Source organism: Trachurus trachurus (genome assembly GCF_905171665.1).
Source record: "Trachurus trachurus genome assembly, chromosome: 19".
Lineage (NCBI taxonomy): Eukaryota > Metazoa > Chordata > Actinopteri > Carangiformes > Carangidae > Trachurus > Trachurus trachurus.
Window position 1 is genome coordinate 7,864,516 of NC_139913.1, and position 23,970 is coordinate 7,888,485.

The following is a 23,970-nucleotide window of genomic DNA, read 5'->3' on the forward strand; positions in this document are numbered from 1 at the left end:
TTGTAACATTTATTTATTATATTTGTTTATATTCATTAATCTATTGATATATCTCATCTCTCTATGACAGCTGCAACAACTCCGTATGCTGCTGAGGGCTGTGAGATTCAGATGAAGAGCCCCAGGAAAAATCTAGTAAGTGGACATTGAACTTGACTTGTTTTTGTCAAACTTCTTTTTACATTCACTGTTTATAAACAAGTTACAGATGCTTCACACTAGGACATGTTAGGACAAATACATGAAATAACATTGAACAGTAACTTACAACTACTTTTGTAGACTATCATACTGTAGTGGCTGAGGAAGTATTAATCTTTATTACATAAGTAAAAACACTAATGCCGCACTATTAGAATAAGGATGTTGGAGGTGTATCTTGAGACAGGAAAGTTATTTATTATTCAATTATTGTTACAGATGTTTTTGTGTGTGATAGTAGCATTTTGATATTTAATTTCCTGAGTGTGAAACCCAAAACAGCAAATGCACTTTGTTACTTTTCACCACTGATTTAAAAACCATTTGTTTACAACTGGGTACTAGATTGTAAGTATTACTAAAATGAAACTTACAATACTTTGTATAACAGAGCCGGGATATGAAACTGTGAAAACAAGAGATAAGATTTAGTATTTGAGTCCAGATTACTGCCACAACAAAAGGTTGTTTTCATCAGTCCATTATTTTACAATGATATGAAATATATAAAATAGTGAAAAAGGCCTGTAGCAACTTCTTCAAGTTGTTTTTTATGTCTAATCAAACAGTCAAGAGTGATATATAAAATATAGGAGCTACAAATCGTCACTTTTGAGAGGCTGAAACCCAGAATGAAAAAAACCAATCATCAGAAATGTTGTCAGCCAATAATACTGAGCTAAATGCTCCAGATGGACTTGACACAGACAGAAACACCATGCAGCGTCTTTTTGCGTAAAAGATTTCAGACACTTTTATTATTGTACAAGTGAGACCAGCGTAATGAAAGTGATAATACCCATGAACATGAAAGACATTTTTTCTTACTGTATTTACAGAGAAGTGTCTTCACATCACACACAAAAAAACCTACAAAATGAACAATTTGTAAATAACATAACAATTAAATAAACTCCACCTACCTTTAGGTTTACAGCTGAATATGCATATGATGACCATCTCTGCACTGCATAGAATTTATACATATACTTTCCTCATGAACAACGTGGGTTTTTCCTAACAATAATAATAATAATAATAATAATAATAATAATAATAATAATACTGCTCTCATGATGCATATAGGCGGCCTGTAAATAAACATTAACAAGAACTAAGTCTTTGGCAAATGCAAATACATTCACTTGACAGATGAAGAAACCATCGTTCCAGCTTGATTCAAAGAAATGACTTGGCCTGAAACATGTGAAGGAGCTGAAGTTAAGAGGGAACATGTTTAAGGCATTTTAGCTGAAATCGTCGCCCTGCTTTTTGACATTATTGGAGTCGTCAGGGTGAATCTGGACACCTCTGGCATCAAACTAGACAAATGATGACACTGGTTTAACTTGGGATGGCTGTTATATCCTTTTCTGTGGTTGAATGCCAAAGACTTAATCAACTTAACCTTGAAAAAAAAAAAAAAAAGGAAGCTGTGTGAACAGAGCATAGTGCATGTCAAGGCAGTGACATAATGGATTTTGGAGAGAGAGAGAGAAAAAAAAGTGTGAAACTGTAAGTGCCTTTTACAGACTGAGACTTATTAGACTTACAGTCATCTTCATGAAATAAAGCAAATATGCATCATCATTTTTCTGCATAATAACGCTCCAGTGTTGCAAACCTCCAAAATAGTGCAAAATTAACCAAATAATAACAATAATACAACAAAACAAAAAAAAAACACACAGAAAGGTTTTGCCTGATGACCTCTTGTATCCTGACAAATAAGAAATAGTAAAACACTAGCCAAGCAGTCTGCAGTTTAGTCATTACGAATTATAAAAATGAAATTAAAAAATTATTTTAAGAATATATTTACTAGTTTCTTGAAATCTTGCAAATAGTGGGCCATGGTGATATATTGTCATGGCTCCCTCTATTTTCCAACTGATGTTTCTTTATTTATTTCATTTTCATTTTTACATCTTGATTGTGTATCACAGAGAACATGTCCTAATCTTCTCATGGCATCAAAAGTGATCGCTTTTTTTTTTTTTTTTTTCCTTTTTTTTTTCTCACTCATGCTGGATGTTTGGTCGGTGACTGTTCAGATGGATAAAAACAACGTTAGCCTGCCACAGTCGTGCATGTGCTGCCGCTAATCTCCTCTGATCTCACTGTGCTGCCATTTGAATCAAGTGGGAGTCGAAGGGAAAGAAAAGGCTGCTGCTACATTTTATGCTCCGGACAGCATCCCTGCTGGGAGCCGTCAAGAAAAGGAATGTACAGTATTGATCCATGATGGGATGAAACTGACACTGCTACGAGGGGAAAATAAATTCTGGATATTTTTGTCGTCAGTCTTTTTTAATTTCTTTATATCGCTGCGATTTGCCACAATTTTTCATCGTTTGTGTACTGTAGTGTCTTTAGGTGATGTTGTCTCTGGTGATGTCTTGTAGTTTTTTTTTTTCGTTTTTTTTCTTCTTTTTTTTGGCTTTAAGTGTCCAAAAAAGCTGCAAGGAGAGAGGAGAGAAGTCGTCTTGAATCCAAAAAAAAAAAAAAAAGAAAAAAACCTGTTAAGTTTCTCATTGTGTGAGCCGGGGAACATTTTATGCGCAGTTGCTCAGTGTCCAGTGGACCATGCTGCTCACACGGGGGCAATATGGAGGCTGAGGCCATGGTCCTGCAGGTTGATTTGGTTTCCATGGTAACTAGTGACGGTCATAGGCAGTGGCAGCAGTGGGAGGGGCGGAGCCTCTCGATGCGGCACTATAATAATAAGGGGAACCTGAAAGTTAACAGAAGAACGAACTGTTTGAAACAACAAATACAGTTTTATCTGCCATTTAGCAAAATTTTCATGATCATTGCTGTCTTGAGTTTCACAATAGATTTCAGTTGTAGAGCTGCTGCGCTTTGATGTAACATGTGATGTGAATAAGCTCTTAACACGTTTATGGATTACTGAGTGTTGCCCAAGCTCTGTCCGGTCAAACTTATCTGTTTTCAACGATGCCGGTGGCACAAATGCAAACTTCAGTAATTATTCAAACAAAGTTGTCATGTCATGATTTCAGACAGAGACAAATTTTAAACTTTAACTCAGTACATTAAGGCAACAGATCTTAATGTTTGTATGTCTGAGAGCCAAACAGTTGCCTAAAACAGCTGATTTTACGTTGTTCAAAAAGGTTTTTGTAGTTACAACTTCAAGACAGGAAAAAAACAAAATTCTTATTCTAGAAACTTTTTATGTTTCCAATTGCCTCATTTTGAGCTTGTAAATGATGTCTTAAATTTGCATGAGAAGAATCGATGTCTTTTTCTAAGAGACGGAGGCTGGAGCTACATACTGTACAGTATGCTAGCAAAAAGTTGACACAAGTAGAAAACAACAACAAACAGCATTGCACCTAGAGAGCCAAATAGTCGTCGGATAGTAGAGGGAAAAAATTTAAAATAATTTTAATTGTTAAAATTTCCTCTTAACCTCAAATGCAAAGCAACTGCTTTGTTGCGCACAAACTTTGTTTTTATGTGTATCTTTTTTCACGCTTTAAGGGTGAGGAAACTAATTTGTTTGTGCAAACTTCCCAAATGCTGCGCTATATGATAGGCTTTTTATTATCCTTTAATCCCTCAATATTGTGTAGCTAGTTAATGAAGAGCTCCTTGCTGTGTTGAAGTAATGCTAATTGTAAATAGTAGCAGCGCAGGTAGAGCAAATACAGTTTAACCCATTTGTTGCTCCACACACGAAGACAGTGCTCTAACTAAAGCTGCACATTTACCACATTGTAGAGGAATCCAAAGCATCCTCGACACCCTGAGCCTCGTTATGTCTTTTAAGGCTACCACTGGATTCAGGGGAGGGGTTTAGCAAACAGTCAATTCAATTTTCTCATCCAGTCTTTTTTTTTTACTCTTTACTCACTTAGTAATGCTGGGTTGCTGAATCGCCAGGCTTCATTGTAGGTTGTGTACTGTGGATGACTGTAGGGGTTCCCCGAAAACTCACTCCCTGCAAAACAAAACAACAAATCAATTAGCATTTCAATGCGTCAAACCATTACCCCTTCACATGCAGCCATTTCTCGTCATTCAAAACAGGATGCAATTTGAGGGGGGGAAATGATAGTCATCGGTGTGCGACCAGTCAAGCAAGTAATTTATTTCTTTTTCATTTCACTTAAGTTATGCAACACTGAACAATACAGGATGTGACACTGAAGGCGGCTTTCCCCGTCCCATTTATGGATATCTACCCATTCTTCTTCCTCCAGTATATTCCAAACTGGCCTAATAAATACACACTGGTAATAAACAGTTTCATGCATACATTTTTGATATGCTGCAATAAATCCTGGAGCTTCTTCTTGGAGGAATTTTAACATCTCCAATCTGAAACCCCTCCGGTCTGAGCTCTGGCATTTCTTTGCGACAGAATTTCATTGCAGGGGAAGTAACTTGGAGCATGTCAGTGAGCACTGCTGTTGGTTCAACACGTTTCTTTCTTTTACGAGACAATAAAGGCTAGATTTTATATGAAGCTGGTGAGAAATGGCTTTGCTTTAACAGTGTTTTGCGCCTGTCACTAAATCTTAGAGGTTGTGTATAGGATGAATGGGTTGTAACACAAAACCACAAGCCATGGGATTAAGGCCCTCATCTTTTGCTTTGTGCTACATAAGAACAAATGGAAAGTAAAAGTATGTTTGACTTGACGCTTTCCCACCCACATGATTTAACAGTTTTATTAGCCAAAAGCCAAAATCTAAAAGTAGAATATGAATTTGTGCTGCGTTGCCACCACGTCGCCCTTTGTTTTGACTGGTAGCTGTTAAATTGATGAAATATAAAAGCCTCCATATTCTCAAAATAGTTTTTTCAAAACAAAAGCATAGAGCAAAACTAGAAAGCGCTTTTATCTGAATTTGTTTGTTTTAATAATAATAGAAGATGAACATTTCTATGTTGGATCTTACTGTATGTGCGTCAAAGTACACATCATCACACATGTAGAACAAGTTATTATTTGTCATTTTGAAAGGTCACTTCATCTCAATAACGAACAGCATGCAATGAATTGTTCATCATTCAGTTCAGACTTAAATCATTTAAGGCAGGGCAGAAAATACTGAGGCAGAAAAACAACAAAAAATATGTTTCTTTATAATTTGGATGAACTAATCCTTTAAAATTCTGTAGAGAAGCATTTAGTCGTTCCATACCAGTGACCTATTTTTCAGGTTTCAGTTTTTCAGTTTTTTTTTTTTCTGTTGTTGTCTCCCCCTCCTCCCCCCACTAACTAAGAGACAAAAACAAATGTGACAGTAAATATGACCTTCCTGGCTGAGGAGATAACGAAACGTGTCATGGCAGCCCTTTATACAGGAGAACAGGGGAACAGCCTGAGCCTGTGATGGGCTGGTGTGATTGGTAAATGATATGCTAACACAGCACACACTCCACTGGTTTCCCCATCCACGTGGTTTAATCACATCAAAGCAAAATGCCGGCTGCGTTTCAGAGAAAATGTGTGTGTGTCTGTGTGTCTATGTGTCTCTGTGCATGTGTGTGTGTGTGGTGATGCAGGATTGAAGAAGCCTTACAAACACCAGCACCAAAACCTCATCCCTGCCCCTGTTCCTGGCAGAGAACCACGAGGCCGACCTCCTCAGAGAGACGAGCGATTTGAATATTTACCGGGCTCCCATGCCTCTCTCTGCCTTTTGACCCTTAACTGTTTGCTGTGAACCTGAACTGCGGGTTAAGTAGAGGAGGGGAAAGGGATATGCTCTGGAGCGCAGAGAGGCTGGGGAGGGCTGGTTGGTGCTGTTTATCGACGAGGCCGGTTGAGAACGGGCCACGCGGGGAGATAATGAGCCAATAAGGCCGAGAGGAAGGAAGAGAGAGCCACCGTTAATCTCCCCTTGTCTCTGATCACTTATTCAGCCTGTCTGATCCAATCATACACACAGAGCTAATATATATGAGAGAACATGTGCCTCCAACTTTGCAGGTCAATATTTATCGCCTCATTGTGTAATCTGGTGCTAAAGTCTCCTCCCTGTGCTTCTTAGCGTCTCCACCTGTTTCGTTTGGAGGCCGACGCCACCTGTTATTAAAGTCGAACATATGACGACCAAATGAAGCAGCAGCAGCAGCAGCAGCAGCGACTCACCAGGAACCATTCCAGCGAGCGTGGAGGTTGGGTAGCTGCCCTGGCCTGTGGGGGGAACGTGTGGGGGATACCCAGGTAAGGTTGTGTTGGCCATATCCCGACCTGCAGAGACAAAACAAACAAGAAACACACACAGAGTTTGAATTTCAAACTAAGTTAAACAAACCTCGAAAACAGTTTAGTGACAGTTTTACTTAGAGAAAAACACTGAAGCTGCTCTCCAGATGTGACTCATGTGACTTTAGTAAAAGTTTCACGTTTATTTATTGTTTTATTTGGGCTTTTCTCTCTATTTCAGAATGAGAAACTAATTTAGAATAAGACTATATGAATAGAATATGTAGGAAATAGGAAAAGCCTCCATCCTTTACTTATTTAAGTCCTGAATTTTTAAGTTTTCAAATAAAAGTAGTGGTTATTAGGTTGTCATATAATGTAAAAAAACAAAAAACAAAACATTTTCATATTATACTCTGTTGGTATTCATAGCTATAGAAACGTATTTATGTTTATATATAATATCTGAATTTACATTTTACACATGAAATGATATATGAATTGTTGAAATTGTTTACTTATATGGATATATAAGTAGAACGTTTTCATGTAAATGGGATAATACATTGTGGACTAACCAGTAGAAGTATAAATGCAGTACTCAGTTAAACCTGTTACATCTGTTTTAATGTTCAGTTCCAAAAAAAACGGAAGCAGCTTCTTCTGTAAACAAACATCTCCATCATACAGGAATTCGGCATCATGACTCATCACCACCACCGCCACCACTGCAAGTCAGTCAGCACAACAACTCCATTTACACTGTGATGAAGAAACACTCGATCTTTCCCGGGCTGAACGCGGTGTCATTTAAACCTGTTACTTAACACCAGAGCGCTCCAGCTCCACTCTGCCTCTGTAACAGGTGAAACAAACAGCTGGTGTTTTGCGCGACGTGGAACTGTAGTAGGCTGTTCAAACTTTAAAGCCTTTCGCTGAATCCCATCATCAGGCTTTGCCGTCTTTGCAAAAGTGCGAGCATGCAGGCAGGCAGGCCCCCTTTTGCCGAGCGTCGCCCATCTGCAGATATTCAGCTCTGTAATTGAGAGTGACAGTCGGGTTGTCCTCGCTGACCAGGGGGACGTTTGGACTACGGCACGTAACCCCAATCTGCAGCAGGGGCCGGGGGAGAGGCCCCATAGTTATATTGTCAGATGTGAGGGCCACTGGGACTCAAAAGGGGAAAATCACCTCCCACCGGAGCTTTAATGAGGAACTCGTCGACAAAATGCTTCTTAACGCTAAAGGACAACAGTTGACAACACACAGACAACAAATAAAGTTCAGTCAAATGCAGATACGCCTACAAAGTTCAAGGGAATTCATCATGGCGACAAAAGATTATTGAGAATTTATTTTATTCCTCATGAAAAACTGTCACTTAACAAACTTGCATCCTGGGGGAGAAGTGGAGCTTGATATCATTTTTGCATCTTTTAACATTGGAATAGACAGAAATATCTTTTTTTTTAAATTTAATTTCTTACAAGATTATGATGAATGAGATTGCATTATTGCATTTCAGTTAGATGCTGTGTATACTTTTTAAATGCAACATTTGTTTGTTTTTATTGTTGCAAGAATGTTTTCATGCTGCTCAATTTGCCAGGTTGCTCTTGAAGAACAGATTTTAATTTCAAAACTTATACCTGGTTAAAAGGAAGCAGTCTTACAAGGAGGGAAATAGATTTTAAAAAAAGAAGTTGTAGAACTTATGCACCCTTTAGAGAAATGTGTATCTGTCCAAATATCAGATACAGGACATTAAAACAGCCAGATTTACATATCAACAGTTTCTTATGTTTATAATATTGTAAAACAATTTGAATGGGCCCTCTGGGTACTGAAGTACCAGATGCTAGAGGCTGGCAGGCAAGCTGACAGTAGTGGTGGGCCACAGGAGGTGAAATGGCAGGTAAACCCAGTGAAGAGGCAGAGTGGCAGGCCTGGAGGTCCACAGGACTCGGGGAGGAGGAGGAGGAGGAAGAGGAGGAGGAGGTGGGGAAGTGAAAGGAGCTACAGAAGCTTCCAATGGCTCTTTCTTAATGTGGTGTAATGATGGATGGAGAAACGCACACAGAGGCAATATGAAAGAGACAGGAGCTCCCTGCCTGTCTATATACTCTGTGCTGCGTTATCTCTATAAGCAGACATAAAGGTTTTTATAGATAAGAGAGGAAATCCCATCAATAAGAGAGGGTTATTGATTCAATTTTAAGTCAAAGCTTATTGAATAACCTGCTAATAGAATATGAGGCATGACTGTAGTTTTGACTATTGTACAATTTAAAGTTTTAAACAAAGAAAATCTGCATAATAACTGAGCTCTGATTATAAAAATCCATTTATTTTGTAGTGTTTTTGCACTTTTACTTTAATTTTAATGTAGAGCTTGTAATACGGCATTTTCCACTGTGGAGCTGCATGGTTTTACTGGTGTAATCCATTAAACCATTACCTATTTTTTTTTCTCCTGCATTAGAAAAAGCCCTCAGTAACATCACCACTTTGCTGTTGTAAAATAGTTGTTTTCGCCTGTGTATGGAGCACCAAGTTTGTCAGTCAACCCGATTTATTAAAAAAATGTGTCACAAAATAAACCGATGAGGCTGAAACATGACAGAAAATACATGTGGGAAATCCATTCTCCCTGACGACACATGCCAAAAACAAGAACATGTCCATTTGTGATGTTAAATTAAACGATAAAAGCAGCGATTCAGTCCTAATAACGCCGAACAACTGTTCTCTATTATTTGCAAATCTCAGCACCGGTGGCTGTATTGTTTGAGGAGCCGGTGAGATGTGTCTTTTTGGTTAAAGCGCTTGAGACTCGAGGGCTGTGGCATTAAAGAGCTTTACAGAGAAGAGTGAGGTCATGTCGGACCTTTCATTTATAATAAGAATTAGTTAGCCACAAGCCAGTGCACATAAGTCAAAGGGAGCCGTGGGAGTACTGTAGGTGGGGGGTCCAGCAGGGGTGAGGCCATTGTGCGTGTGTGTGTGTGTGTGTGAGAGAGAGACAGAGAGAGAGAGGGGGAGTGTGTGTCTGTGTCTCTGTGTGTGTGTAGACATTGGTAACTATTGTCTAACTGTCTCAGCAAACACTGACCCAATCTTTTCTTCATTATTATTGCAGCAGCTACAGCCGTCGTACATGACTTATAAAAGTAAATACTCTTATCTCTTCATTAACTCGCTTCAGAGAGATGAAATACATCATGAGCAAAGAATTCAACAGATTCCTGTCTTTAGCACACAGCATCACAGCATCACAGCATCACACATCACTTACTAAACATAACAGCAGATTCTCATTCACCAAAACAAAATCCAGTAAGATTTGCGCACATTTTTAATGATACAGTTGCAGAAGCTTAATAAATATGGGCTGGTCACTTCTAGCTGATACCTGATCAATATTATCCCTGATACTGATCCAGTTAGTGCATTGGATCAACAAGGCATCAATACTTTCAACTTTACAGTACACTCAATGGAGATTTCAACCTTCGTTCTCACCTTTAAAAGCAACAATACGGCACAGTGTGGTGTGTTTTTACTTTTTGGAGTAGATGAGTCATGTGGGAAAAGTTAGTTCAGTTATTATTTTAACATGAAAATATATATATAAAAACAAAGAATGTACTGGCAAATGGAGATACGTTAGAGATGTGTTATAATAGAGAAATAAATGTGAATGCCAGCTTTCCGTCACATTTTGGCTCTGGTGATGATAATAACGGCCTCTGTTTGGTCCTGTTTTTGTATATTCCAGGATACAGTTGGCAGCGGCTGCCAGCAGCTCTGTGACTGTTGCTTTATGTCCCCTTTAAAGCCCTCTTTCAGAGAAGCGCCGGTTCGGAGAACTCTCTGTACAGCAATGATAGCCTCATTAGCTGCTTCCTAGCCTTTGTTGTTTTTACAAACAGAGATGTGTGTCCAGATTCTCATTAAAAGATGGGCTTCTTTATATTGTCTGCTTCCTCTGACAGTCCCCTTAGATTGAACGCCAGCAAATCAAGTTATTTATTTTTTCCTCTGCCCTCTTTTTCTTTCCCTGCGAAAATCAATTCAAAGATTTTTTGGGGGGTTTTGCTGTTACAAAAGCCTGTTGATTTCTTCCTTCATTTGAGGGGTGGCTTGTAGCTGGGAGTGTAGCTGGGGATACAGTATTTCCTGCTTTTAGTGGACCAGAACTACGGTATCTGTTTTTAACAGACCTGATTGTCTGAGTCTTGTGTAGATATTAAGTGCTACAGGTCATTTTCTTTATTCAAACACATCATAGACTTTTAACTACTTCACCACAGAAAGAAAAGTTTTTAGTCACCATTATCCATCCAACCATTCATTATCCTGAGTTTTATATCTCAACCCACAGCACAAGAAGAAACATTATGCTCAGCTTTTGCATTACCATCAACTCAGTTCCTTCAAACACAAACAGAAAAGCAGGGTGACCTTCTCTTTATCTGGCACAGGAACAAAGTCATTTGTGAATGACTCTTTTGCTTGCAAGAGTATTAAATTTAGCATGACAGGGACACCTTCATGTTTGCTACAACAACAACCAAAAATCTTTGACCTCCATTTTCCAGGCTATATGCAGAATGGGGCAATTTATCACAAGCCAAAAAATCTCAGCACCCTAATTAATTACAACTAAGTAAAGAATGTTTGGAGAGCCAAATTGCTTTAATTCCCCAAACACCGGCTGAAAGTCATTCATTATCAAATGTGTGCTCAAAGGTTAGTTTGCTTTTGTGAAGACGAAATAAGCATTAATTTCGGCGCCTGAGCCTGCGTTCCCCCCCTCTGGGAGGACAGGCGAGCGGTTTGTCATGAGGCCACACGTCACTGACGGCGTGTTCGCTGTCTGATCGTTGCTCGCTGCTCACTGGACAACGGCAGGTCTTGATACTTTCTGTGTAGTTCACCCGGAGAGCACTCAGTCTCCTTAATTGAATTTTAAGCGTGGATAGTTGTGTTTTGCCACCAATGAAGGTTTGTTTAGAGGGAATAACAGGAGGGGGGGGGGGGGGGGGGGGGGGGGGGTGAAGGAGTGTATGGAAGCAGATGCTCGAGGAGGAGAGGTGTCATTGACACAGAGGCTTTGAGCCATCCGAGGCCTCCATTAACAGGCCCAGCAGGGAATATGTTTAAAGAGTCTTCAGTATGCAGTCATTGAGTGGAGAAGTGTAAAACTCCCACTGAAAGCTCAGGGGAATCCAGTCAGTGCTTGAAGGGGCTTCTCAAGTCTCAAGTGCCATCAAGAAAACAGGTGGGCTCTGACTAATTTCAGGAAAATACAGAGACTCTCTATATAGAAATAGTGGACAATTGGCCGTATCAAGGCCATCTCTCCATTTATTTCTCAAAATACACAAAAAAGTTCTGAGCTCCTCCTTCTGCTATTCATAAATTCACCCACGACCCACACTATTTGAATTTTAAGCAGTTCGAATGAACAAGAATAAGAAGCACTTGAGATGAAATCCATCTCTCGAAGGGAATTCATCAAAGAAATTACTTCCCATATCAACAATAGAAATTACCTCACAATATGCAATTGTCCTATCCACATATTCATGGAACCCTTTGGTGTTTTTATGGGGTAAGAGGGACTATTTAGCAGGTAATACAGCATTAATGTGGGGGAGAGGGAGAGAGAGAAAAAAAACTGTTTTAATGGAAGTGGCTTCTTGCCTCTGAATTTCGATGATGTGCACAATGCCCTTAAATCCCTTTCTTATTTGAGCCTGCTTTGCAGGTACTTTTGAGCCTTAATAGGATAAGCAGAGGACACAATAGATTTCTATCTCTCAAGCCTTTCAGTTCACTGAGAATCCCGATCTCTGGCAAAGAGCACTTCATGAATCATTCATTTTTAATAGATTATGCAAATTCCGGGACATAAAATCAACAAGATCAATAACTGCAGGCGTTTTAATTGGTGTTCGAAAACATTTTAAGGATGAACATAATCTCCAGTTCTTTCCTCCGTAAAGACACAATTAATTTGAAATTGGATCTCAGCCTAAATACTGCAGATAATTTAGTACTTTTTGCCTGGGCTTAAAATTCCTCTGGTAGGCTTATCGCTGGCAAGTAAACTGTAATACTCAGCCATTAGAGAGACCACACACCTGAATATTACCTATTATCCACACAGGCAGGCACTGAGGGAAAACCAAGCAGAGGAGCCACTAACCAAATACTAATTACCAAGTGGAAGTCAGAGCGATGTTTGTTCCATTACTTTGACCTCTGAATGCTTTATTTCTCTGGCTCCAGTGAGATCTACCAGCAGAAAAAAGGGCATGGAATCAACGTATTTGCTGATACAAAAGCAACTAATGTGCTTCTCATGTGCAAATACACACACACATACACGCACACACACACACACGGATATGCATACAATCCCATCTTTCTTCCTCTACATGTCTCTTTGCACCTGTAACGCAGTAAGTAAGGAGACCCCGTCTGCAGAGACCATCTAAAATATCCCAGGTGCAAACAAAGCTGCCTGCAGAACCAGGCCTGCTCTCTGCACAGGCCATCAGTGCACAAAGGACAAACACACACCTTTCTTCTCAGGAGGCCTGCCTTACAGGGGAAAACTACCTCCCACATATTAATGAGAAAAGGGGCTCTTTATTTTCTCGTAAGTCTGCTCGGCTATCATTTGAGAAGGGGGGCTGCTGCAATTTTCAATCACCCTGTCCTCCCCCATGCAGAACCCCATTGCCTTTGATGGCTGCTGCATAATTATATGAATTTTAATAAAAGCTCTGTATATTAATCTCAGGCCAGCGACAGTCATCGTAAACTTTCAGTAAACTTAACCTTCTTCTTGGTAATAACACGGCAACAACGAAACAATATTTCAATTAGCCAGGCAGTCATTAACTGTGACAAGGAGAGGAGACGGAGAGGGGGGAGGGAGGGAGGGGGGTGGTGGAGGGGTAAAGAGGGAGAGAGAGAGAGAGAGAGGGGGAGAAAGATAGGAGGGTGAAATAAATGATCATGGTGTTAGAGTTAGGCGGCAGAAATGCCAGAGCGTATTTACCGAGGCACATTACTCGTGCTTTGAGACACACAAACTGTCTCCCGGCGAACAAATCACAGGAGCAACACAGCAGCAGCAGCAGCAGCAGCAGCAGCAGCCAACAAGCAGCCAGTCCTGCATGGTGGCCCTTTTTTTTTCTTTCTTTTTTTTTTTTTTTTTTTATCTTGCGAGACCTTGCTCTGATACACAGTCATAGTTCTGATGTGCTGACACCCAAAGGTCCTTGTCCAGCGGTGACTGAACACCCCGCCCTCCCCTTCCTCCATTTACACCCAGTCTTTCTCAACGTCGTGCTTGCTCAGCAAAAAAAAAAAAAAAAAAAAAACCCAACCCAAAACAGACGGACGACAGCTGCTAAGCTTTTTATCGCATCATCGTACCACCTTTTCAGCTCAGAGTGAAATGATATTAAAAAAGTCCTCACACTTAACTTTTTGGTTTGCTTTTATTTTCACACATTTCTTTCTTTTCTTTTTTATTCTTAAAGTCAATTGCACAAACACGCTTTAGCATTGGTTTTCTTTTTCTTTTTCTTTTTTTTTCTTTTTTTACAGTATTCTTCCAAAAACCCCTCAGCTGAAGCTGTGGCTCGGCAGCATAAAGGCGTTACTGTATGGCACTTGATCTTACCTACAGGGTAGCTTTGCGACACGCTGGGGCCCAGGTCTGGGTTGGCGCTAGAGGATAAACTGGGCTTGACTTCGTCCAGGCTGGAATTCAGGGCAGGGAGCGAGTACTCATTAGCCTGGGAAAAGGACAGTTGAATCATTACACAACCAAACAATACCTAGATGGAAATCCTCCCTTCTCCTCCTCCATTAAGCGCTCCACACAGGCCTGTGCGAGTATAAATTTGTATGAGAGCGAGCATTGTGTGTGTGTGTGTGTGTATGTGTGTGTGTGTGTTCAAGCTGCAGGGTGGCAGTTCAAGCATATCATGAATGTATTTTGGTATTGTCTGAGAGGAAGTGGGATTTTGAGATGAGTGAAAAGCCAAGGCGTCAGCTGGCCCTTTGTGCTTGACTGCAGTCCTACCCCTGATCAGCCAAGGGAGAAAGCAGTTCTGCTTTGTTACAGGCACACCATGTGGTCCTGTTTGAGAGACACCATTCACCTTCTCTTTCTTTACTCGTTTCTTTCTGCTTTTTTTCTCTCTTCTCTTTTAATTTGGAGTCTAAACCACCTTAAAATTTCATTACCTCTTATCTCCGAATCACTTGTACAACTTGTGTTTTTTTTGTTGCTGTTTAACTGCTTGAAGTTTCGCCTCTTGTGCGCGTTAAGATGATGACTGGTTCACCCAAAACACAGAAACTGCATCGAGCCGCGCAAATAATTTGGGGTTTGTGTGTCAAACTCCCATCTCAACCCCACTCTACCTGCGATTTTATAAAATGTGTACATTTGAGCTGCTTTAATAATCATGAAAACAACATGGACCATTTCAATTTAAAAAGTCAGTTGTTTGATACTTTATAAACAAACACAACTCAGTTTTAAATAAGCATAGTCATGATTAAAATACGCCTGAATCAGTGTAAACAAGACTGTGGATTTAAATGTTAACTTCACTTGGTACCACAGTGGTGTCAAAGTTTGATGCACAGCCTCATTTAACAGCAGTGCAGCATCTCTTTTCCACAATATCCTCTGCGGTCTAGGGACTATTTCTAAAGTCGGAAGTAGTAACTAAATAATGTAATTTTGGGAAACTCATCTTTTAATTAAAAAAAAAAAAACTTATGTGAAAAATAATCTCTTCCAAGTTTATCTTTCATCGTCATGTTTCCTTTTGTAAAATCCACTGAAAGACATCATGGCAGATGTTAGCAGGTTTTTTTAATGAGATGAGACTTCCGGAGTCTGAGTGTTGACAATGTTTGTCCAAAGCCCAGTGTGAGGCTGAGTGGCTCAGTGGGCTGCGCTCCCACAGGGGGACGCCCGTGACCCCGCTCTTGTCTGCCACTATCACCGATAAACTCTAATTGTCTGCTACAACTGTTCACTGGCACAATGTCGGATGTTTTCCTCTATTCTCGGAGGCTTCAGACGCCAAACAGACGTTTTATCATGCAGATAAAGGGCAGGAGGGGTAAAACTGAAAAGATAGGTCTGAAAGGGATGACCAAATGGCTAGCAGAAGTGTGGGAGGGGTGAATCCATTGAGTTTTGCATCTCCAGAATGGGTTTTTAATGCCTCGCTACAGAACCCAGACACTGGCTAATAGGGACACATTTTCCAGAGGAGAAAAAAAAGAAAACGTGAGGCACCAATGAAAGAGAAAGTGCTCTGATTAATACTGCAATAAATTAAAGCTGATTTTTCTGGACTGTTACTGGTCTCCTTTCTTTTTTCTTCCTCACTTGCCCCCCTCTACCCCCCCTTTTTTTTTTAGCCTAACCCTTTTCCCTCTGCCTTTTAATACTCTCCCTGACGTTCTTTGTGATTGCAAGTCATTTCCAATTCGTTTTGGTATTGATCTTCCAGTAGAAATCAGTTTTGTAATTAGCTGCAAATTAGGCCCTCTTCTGGAGGTGAGGCCTGTCCCACTGATTTATCACCTGCGTAATTCGCCCCGATTGGAGAGAAATTAAAATGAACTCAATTAGGCGACTGCTTTTGCTTTATGGGTCCAACTTGTAGTTTGGTGGGAGAAATTAATAGTCTCTTGTTGTTTAATGGTATAATGAAAGTAAATAAAGGTTATCCATTGTAATAAGCCCAGAGCTTTTAATAAGCAGTGGTTTCTGGCTGTCGTTTTGGTGTGGGGTGGGGGTGGCTGTTCCCCCAAATGCCTTCTAATTTTTGAAATGAGGATGGATGGCGACTGCGGTTTTTAATATCACAGAGAGCGTTTGCATGCATCCACTTCCTGAATGCACGTCACAATAAAGGTAGCGTTCATTAAACATCAAGATATGACACAGGGGTTGGGAAATAAACAGCAAAAAAAAAAAGAGGCAAGAGGCAGCAGTTGAATAACACAGCAGAAATGAAGAAAAATCTAGGTATTGATTAATTTCATGTTGCCTTACTGTTATTCTCAATTATAGGGGATGCAAGGAATGTGTTTTTCATCACAAAATCAATAATGTGTGGGAGTTTTCCTTGTGATCCCTCTAGCATTATACATGCTGGGTTGTAATCCAGTGCTTGGCCGTATCAGACGTTTGTTTAATTAGCTTTTGTTTCTGAATATGATTTGGGAATATTTGTGACAACAGTGTTTTTTTTTTAATGTTGATATTCTCAGTTCAAAGTTAAATCCACATTTTGTGTGTGTGAGTCGTGGTGCTACTACTGACCTGCTCAGGTTTGATATGCTCCGATGTAGGGAAGACGTCAGGGTACGAGGGGCGTTCAAAGACCCGGTCCAGCGCTTCCAGCTGCTGCTGAGTGAAGGCATCTGCCCTCAGGTGTTTCCGTAAACTCTCCACACTACCCTGAGAATCACTGTTTGGGCCAGAACCATCTGAACCATCTACAAGAAGAAAGAGCAACAATCGAGACACTGACCCCGGGAAGCTGGCCTTTACTTCAAGCTATGCACTTTATATTCTCCTCATGTATTTTTTTTTTTTCCTGCACCACCTCTGTGGGGGATCTGAGGAGGACAGAAAAGGATGGAGTGCAGCTTTTTCCTGCACCTTAATGGCCGTATAGTGAGCCACTGGCTACATCACACTGGCTTTTTCCCCTGAACCCCCCACCCCACAGTATTAACACCATCATGATCTGAAAGCCCCTCTGGTAATTGATGGATTACCGTCACTTGCAAATATATACATGTTGTGGCAAGCATGTATACTAATGAAAGCAGCAGCGAGCCCCATTATAGTCCCTTCTCTCTCTTTGCAGCCAGGGGATCTTTTTTTCTTCTTTCCTCTTCAGCTGGTGCTCGCTGAATTCAAGAGCAGTTTTTTTTTTTTTTTTTTTTTTTAAGCACAATTTCCCTTTCACAATTCAAAACTACTTTCATTCTCTGCGAGTGTGCGGTTCCATTTGGAAACAGCGGCGGAGGACAAGAGGCTGAATAAAATCGTACAGTCTAGTTTAATCATCCTGCTCTCCAAACACAGGAATTTTCTCCTGACTCCTGACCTGATTACCCAACTGTTGGGGAGAAGGATGCCTTAGCTTTTCCCGTTGTCACTTGTGTGCAAGGCTTTAAAGCCTTTACAGACTATTCTACCATACCTCTCCCTTTTTCCTCCCTCCCTTTTCCATCAACCCCCCCTCCACCTCTCCTGGCTGCAGTGGCTGTGTCTGTAGGTCTCCTCCCCGGATCCCACAAAGCTTCAGCTCCCTTACAAATCTGTCATTCTAAATTTGCGGCAGATTATGTTCTCCCCTCAGTGGGAGAGTGGTGATATATGATATGCAAGGCCCCTATTGATTGCCTGATCTGGTGGCAAGAGGGAGCTGAAATGAACTTGAAATGAACATCATGCCTCAACTCATTGTGCGTATAATACTCTACTTAATCCCACATTTTTCTCTGCCATGGAATTCAATTGATCAATCATGTCTGTGTGATAGTACCATTTGGGAGGGTTATTGCCATTCTATTCTGCTGCTTGACCTTTTTTCACAGGCTGAGGCCACAGGATGAACCCGACTCTCGTGTGAAGACGGGGAGCTATTAAACCGTGTGTGTGTGTGTGTGTGTTTGAACACTTGCAGGTGTGTGTGTGTCACACAACGTCAGATTGTGCTGATGGTTCGTAAAATAAGTCATGAGTTTGCGAACAATATCGTGTTAACTATTTTATTGTCACTGACTGCACAAGTGCATCCGGACTTATTTACAAGCAGTTCACGATCCAATAAGCTGGATCGTTATTTGGTGCCAATACTGATCTTATTAAGTGGATCAAGGTATTGGTCGTGAGTTTCTTTGTCTTATGTCGTTATAAGAATCAAAGGTTTCGGTTTTCGTTTATATTCATTGAGTTGTGGCGAGCTGCTGAATCCATTTCTACTGGCCCAGCCGTCTTTGTCCTCATGTTACCTGACTGAGTTTCACATGGTGATGTTTATGTTTGGATTTTATGAAAACAAGATCACCAGTCATGAATCAGCACTTTTTGAGAGAGGAATAGGATTGCCACGCATACCCGTTATTTACCCCCTAATAGTGTCACCTGTTGTGTCATTTACCATTAAACGCTGGATGTTACAGTTTCTTAAAATCTAAGGGAAAATATTTTTCACATTCACGGTATCTCTTTAAAAACACTTAACTGGATTACATCAAAAACGCTTTGCCGTCGAGCTTTAAAACAGCCTGTTTACATTGTTTCCAGATAGGTAATATAGAGGAGATGCATACAGTAGTTTTCATAAGACAGTTTTTTGAACCTGCTCATCACAACCTTTCCATTTATTACAGCTTAGCTGCACCTTTACAAACATATTCTAGCTACGATCACTCGATTGTAAAAAAGGTTTTGAACAAAGCCTGACCACAGACTTAAATTTGCTTGTTTGATTTCTTGTCAATCATTAGAAGAGATTTAGCCTAGCATCAAGACTGGAAACAGGAGAAACTGCTAGCTTCCTAGCACATCCTTAATGTACAAATTAATACCTCTAATGTTGTTTATTTTTTGAGTGAAACCTGAGTTTAAAAACAGAGTTGGGGTTTAACAGTGAGTTGTGTTCCCATGTCTCCAGCCTCGATGTTAATAGCTAGCTCTTCTCGATGTACCTTCATATTCAAAAGACAGACTCATCTAGGTCACTGCATGAAAATGCGTCATTGTATTTCCCCAAATTTGTGCCACTCAGCTAATTATTCTGACGTGTTGCTCGTCTCTTCATTCAGGTGAATCTTCAGCAGGTTTTCTAGCCCTCACCTATTATAGCTGCTGCTTGTCACTTTATCAAACTCAATTGTTCTCTTTGCTACCAAAGCAAATAGAGTCATTAATTACTTTCCATCAGCCGGCCCGAGCCACAGCACCTGATCAATACCCCCCTCCACCATATTTGTCATTCACCACTGTGGAATACACTTCCCACACACAAGACAACCCATCCTGGGTCAACCTGCACACTCTTCCTCCCACTCAGGCCGAGGACAGCCCCATCTGCCCTCCCCGATACTGATTCCCGTCTGACAGATCCACAACAACTGTGTTTTTGTGATGAGGATGATCCTATAGAGAGGTTTAGAATATAAATGCAGCCGCGTAATTGTGTTTCGTAAAGGTGCATCAATTGATTTTCTGCTCCTATTTTATCCTTTTTTATTTGATCTTCTTAAGAAAACGATGGTTAACGTGTGGTCCTCTTGTGGTTGTAGAAATTGTAGAAGTCCTGTCAGATTTAGAAGTGATGTGTGATGTTATAATAAGGTCACAAATTGTAAACAAAGTGTTGGACTGCCCTGACCTTCACCACTTTGATGATGAAGGTCCCCTCACCTTCTGGAGGTGCTAAACTTCGCTGTTTTAGGTAAAACTAGAAGAACTTCTACTACTTTTCTGATCAAAAGTGCACGTTTTCAGATGATCACATGGAGGGAACTCCTTGTGTTTCACCTGGTTCTTGACAAGAGATGTAGTTTTGTAGAGAGAAGGAAAGGCGATATGAACCGATTCAGAAGCTTCAAAGTTAACCAAAACTGAATCAGAGCTCTGCAAAAAGACACTGATGAATAACAACTTTTGTCAGACGAATCCTGGAGATTTGTGTTGTATTTTTTTTTTTTTTTTTTTTTTAATGTGTGCTCTAATTGGCAGCAAATTATGATATTTGATACTTTTATGCACTATGAGGGTATATGGGTTTGATAATCTGTCAATTAAATTTCAACAAACGTCAAACCAGCACAGTCCAGATAAAGCAGAGTAGTTCAGCTTTTCAATGTGAAACTTTGACAGCATTAACTTTCATTTTTGTTCATTTAGTCCCAGATGCTTATTGTTTAAAAGTGTTTGTGTAGTTTTCACTGCTCTAAAGTGTCTACAAACACTTATCGTCACTGCAAGTCACATCCAGTATTTGGACATTTCAAATCTGCCCATTATGCAGCGGTGATACTAATCTTTGACCACAGTGGCTTTGTTGGTGCGTTACATGCTTGTCCCGCTCTGTGGTTGTTTATTGATCAGTAGGAGTTGAGTGTATTCATCTTGACATCAGTCTGTATTAACACTCCGGTAACGAGGGAGCAGCCTCTATCAGATCAGATAACCAGCTCTATACAGCAGACTCCTCTCTGCGGGTTTGGCACCCAGAGGTCACGGCCCCCAGCAGGGGGGCTTCAGCCAACGCAGCCCCGGGTCTGGGAGCGAGTCTGAGCGACTGGCCACCAAACAAAAACAGAACAATTATCATGAATGAAAGTGCAGATTGAGCATGAATAGTGGGTTTTTCTGAAAGTCGGACTCTGATAGAGGAAGGGAATGATTTCAAAATGAAAGTTCAAAACTCTTTCATGCAATGAAAATAGAGTTTTCTGAGTTCTTGTTAGAGGCATGAGGAGTTGAGCTGGCACCTTGAGGTCATGGAAGCCCCCCTCAGAGCAACGAGTCCCCCACCACCCACACACCCACCCACCCACTACTCTGCTCCTTGTTTAAATAACATGTCAACATACATACCGCTCTCGTTCCCTTAACACATTGTTATGTGTTTCACAATAATACACCTCCATAATTTCCCGCCTGATTCAATTCCTGGTTAAATTAAATCAAATTAAAACTCATTTGCATCAAATTGGATGAACTCAGCTGCATTTTGTTTTTCTAATTGAATGTTTTGATTATGTGAACTGGTAGAGATTAGAGGCAAAATTTAGTAGATGGATTTTAAAAGGTATGTATCGATTAATTGAAAATCGTAAAACCCTCCATCTGTAGCCACTCAAGCACATGAACTTGCCTCTTTTCTGTATCAATGTTCATTGAATTTTTAGTATTTTGAATCGATCGACTGCAAAACATGGGTTTAATCCTAAAATTCACACATAAAATGTTAAACTGTGATGTTGCTGAGCTTTTAAAATCTTTTAAAAATCTAATTCAGAGGTTGCACTCAGGTGCTGACATTTCGCTGCTCTCGGTTCTTGTGTTTACTCTTCCTCTCCCCCAAAACAGATGCTGATACACAGAGCAGGGTGTGACGGCGGCTCGCTCCATCACTCATCTCCATCCACACACATCGGCTCAGTCCTCATGACGCTCAGCGATGAGAAATAATTAATTCAACAGCTACTGAAGCACAGAATCACATCCATTCTGACTGCCACCGGCTATTGTTGCTGGCTCTCGAAATATATGATGATCGTCTTATCATGAAATTTTCTCTCTTGGTATTTCTCTCATAAATCAAGAAAGAAAAGCCCGACACAAAAGCGAGAAAGCGTTCAGAATGGCTGAAATTAAGAATCATCTACAGGTCTGATAGCGCAAATTTTTGTGGCGGCGCTCTGAAAAGGGAACGTTGTGGTTATGACTTTGAAAAGGCCGGACACACTTCGTGGGCGCTGCATGTTCTCAACAGACCTCCAAGCTTTCTTGCTTGGGTCAATTCAGCTCTCTGTCACACACACATGCGTTCACTAATAACAAGAAGGTGAACAAAAACATCCATGAAAGCAGATTTGTACTTAAACATCAGATGCTATATGAAAGATTTTCATGTCGCCCTTTCGGAGAAGCAGCTAAAGCTTCTCCCTTTGTCTTTTCTCAAGCCCAGTGTGTCAGAAGCAGTGTGAGGAGGGAGGGTGGGGGGTGTTGGAGGAGTTGGGATGCAGGGGTGAGGCGGGTGGTGATGGGGGTACTTGGATGTTAATCTGTGAGGTAATAGCTTTTCTCCGCAGAATTGCAAATTCTAATATATGTCACGTTGTAAAACGCGTGGACAGCCGTGGTCACCAAAGACACCATCTCCTGGGGTCCCTCCCTCTCCCTCTCCCTCTCTCTTTCTTTCTCCCTCTCTCCCCCCACTCTGTCCATCTGCAACAATGGCTGCCAAGTGTAACATGCTACTTTTAATTTACAATAACACGTGACAATAGCAGATTAATGGCTCTTATGACACCTGTGTCCCTGAAGCTCCTCTTGCCGAGACCCAGTGTACATAACGTGTGTCACACTACATTATCTCTACATCCCTCCCGTAATGGGGGGACCTTTTTTTAAGGGCACTGCTGACTTGGAAACTTAGGAGCTGTCTGCCTGCTTGGCAGAGAGCCACAGCTTCTGCCTAAAACAAATACTGCGGGCTACACAGCCAATCCATTTCAGCGGGGCTTGTGTTGCACAGCACAGCACAGCACTGCCTCCCCTTCCCTAACCCTTCCCCTCCTTTCCGTCCCCCCTCTTTCCTTCGCTCATTTTTGTTCATGTTTTCAGCCCTTGATAATGACTGCTTGTGCCATAATCATCATGAGGCTTACCAAGTTAAGTAGGGCTCAGGCAAGCTACTGTGCTGTGAGGAAATTTAATCCAAGCATTAACTGACTATAGACTACTGCCTACTGAGCGAAGCAAAATACATCTGAATAGCAAACAAGGCAACACTGAAACACTGACTTCATCTGAAAAGAATCCACATTGAAATGACCATAAAACGGCAACATAACATAAAACAACCATGTTTCTTTCTCCTAAACTAAGCATACTTTTTATGAAAAGGATTTCCCACATACTGAGCTTTTTACCTTATTTGGTTACAAAAGGACTACAAAAGCAGTTAGGTCGCACTAACAGCTTTCAGAAATATTTCTAAACAAGTGACTAATTAACTTATTTTCTAATATTAATGTTACAAAAATGCTTTAATGGAACTAAAGAAAGAAAGTCACTTTAACTATATGATGCATCTGTGGTAAATATGGGATCTTTTGTGATTTTCTTTGAATAATTCATACCCCAAAACAATAATACACAACACCATATATGCCACAGATAATGACATCCTGGAGCTGGGGCCTAAATTTTAAAATAAGTACTCACTCTTTTCCTGATTTTTCCAACTTTACTTTTTCTTATGGTTGTAAAAAAAAAAAAAGGGCCTCTAATTTGGTAAAGTGAGTAAAGATTTCATTTTTAAATGCTAAAACGTAAAGTAAGTCATGGTTGAAAGGCCTTAAACCCCCTACAATATGAGGCTACAGTAAATGGTGTGTGTATATACAGTATATATACATGTATATATATGATTCAGTTTCAGAGGACACTTCAACCTTTGAAATTCAGGTGTTTTGTTTGGCAATGTGCACTTTAAGAGAAGACAGCAGCAGGACAATGGTGTCTACAGGCAAACTTCATATGTAATATACTATTCTTACAAAGTGTGGCTCAGGGCGAGACATTGCTTTTGCAGCCGTGTGTGTGTGTGTGTGTGTGAGGCCAAGGCCTGGGGTTTATGTTTTGGAAAGATAAAGTATCCCTGACCCTGTGTTTCCAGGTAGGCACCAGCCGGCTGTTGAGAGAGTATATAAGAACCAAAGCCCCCCCATCCTCCCTCACCACTTCATCCTCAGTACAAGTC

At 40.6% G+C, this 23,970-nt stretch overlaps 1 protein-coding gene across 4 annotated transcripts in view; it reads right to left on the reverse strand.

The window, feature by feature from the left end:
- Nucleotides 1–2,794: 2,794 nt before the first annotated feature.
- The window catches only part of pax2b (paired box 2b), a gene marked incomplete at both ends in the record, with an annotated part of 28,706 nt that continues 7,530 nt past the window's right edge, over nucleotides 2,795–23,970 (reverse strand). Inside the window, 5 exons of one of the 4 annotated variants that reach the window (XM_083994212.1) lie at nucleotides 2,795–2,916; nucleotides 4,082–4,168; nucleotides 6,332–6,433; nucleotides 14,094–14,208; nucleotides 16,770–16,945. In XM_083994212.1, coding sequence (XP_083850338.1) covers nucleotides 2,795–2,916; nucleotides 4,082–4,168; nucleotides 6,332–6,433; nucleotides 14,094–14,208; nucleotides 16,770–16,945 — 602 coding nt within the window. Of the gene's footprint in view, nucleotides 2,936–4,081; nucleotides 4,169–6,331; nucleotides 6,434–14,093; nucleotides 14,209–16,769; nucleotides 17,000–23,970 lie in introns of all 4 variants that reach the window. The other 3 variants (XM_083994210.1, XM_083994213.1, XM_083994211.1) reach the window with 3 other exon arrangements.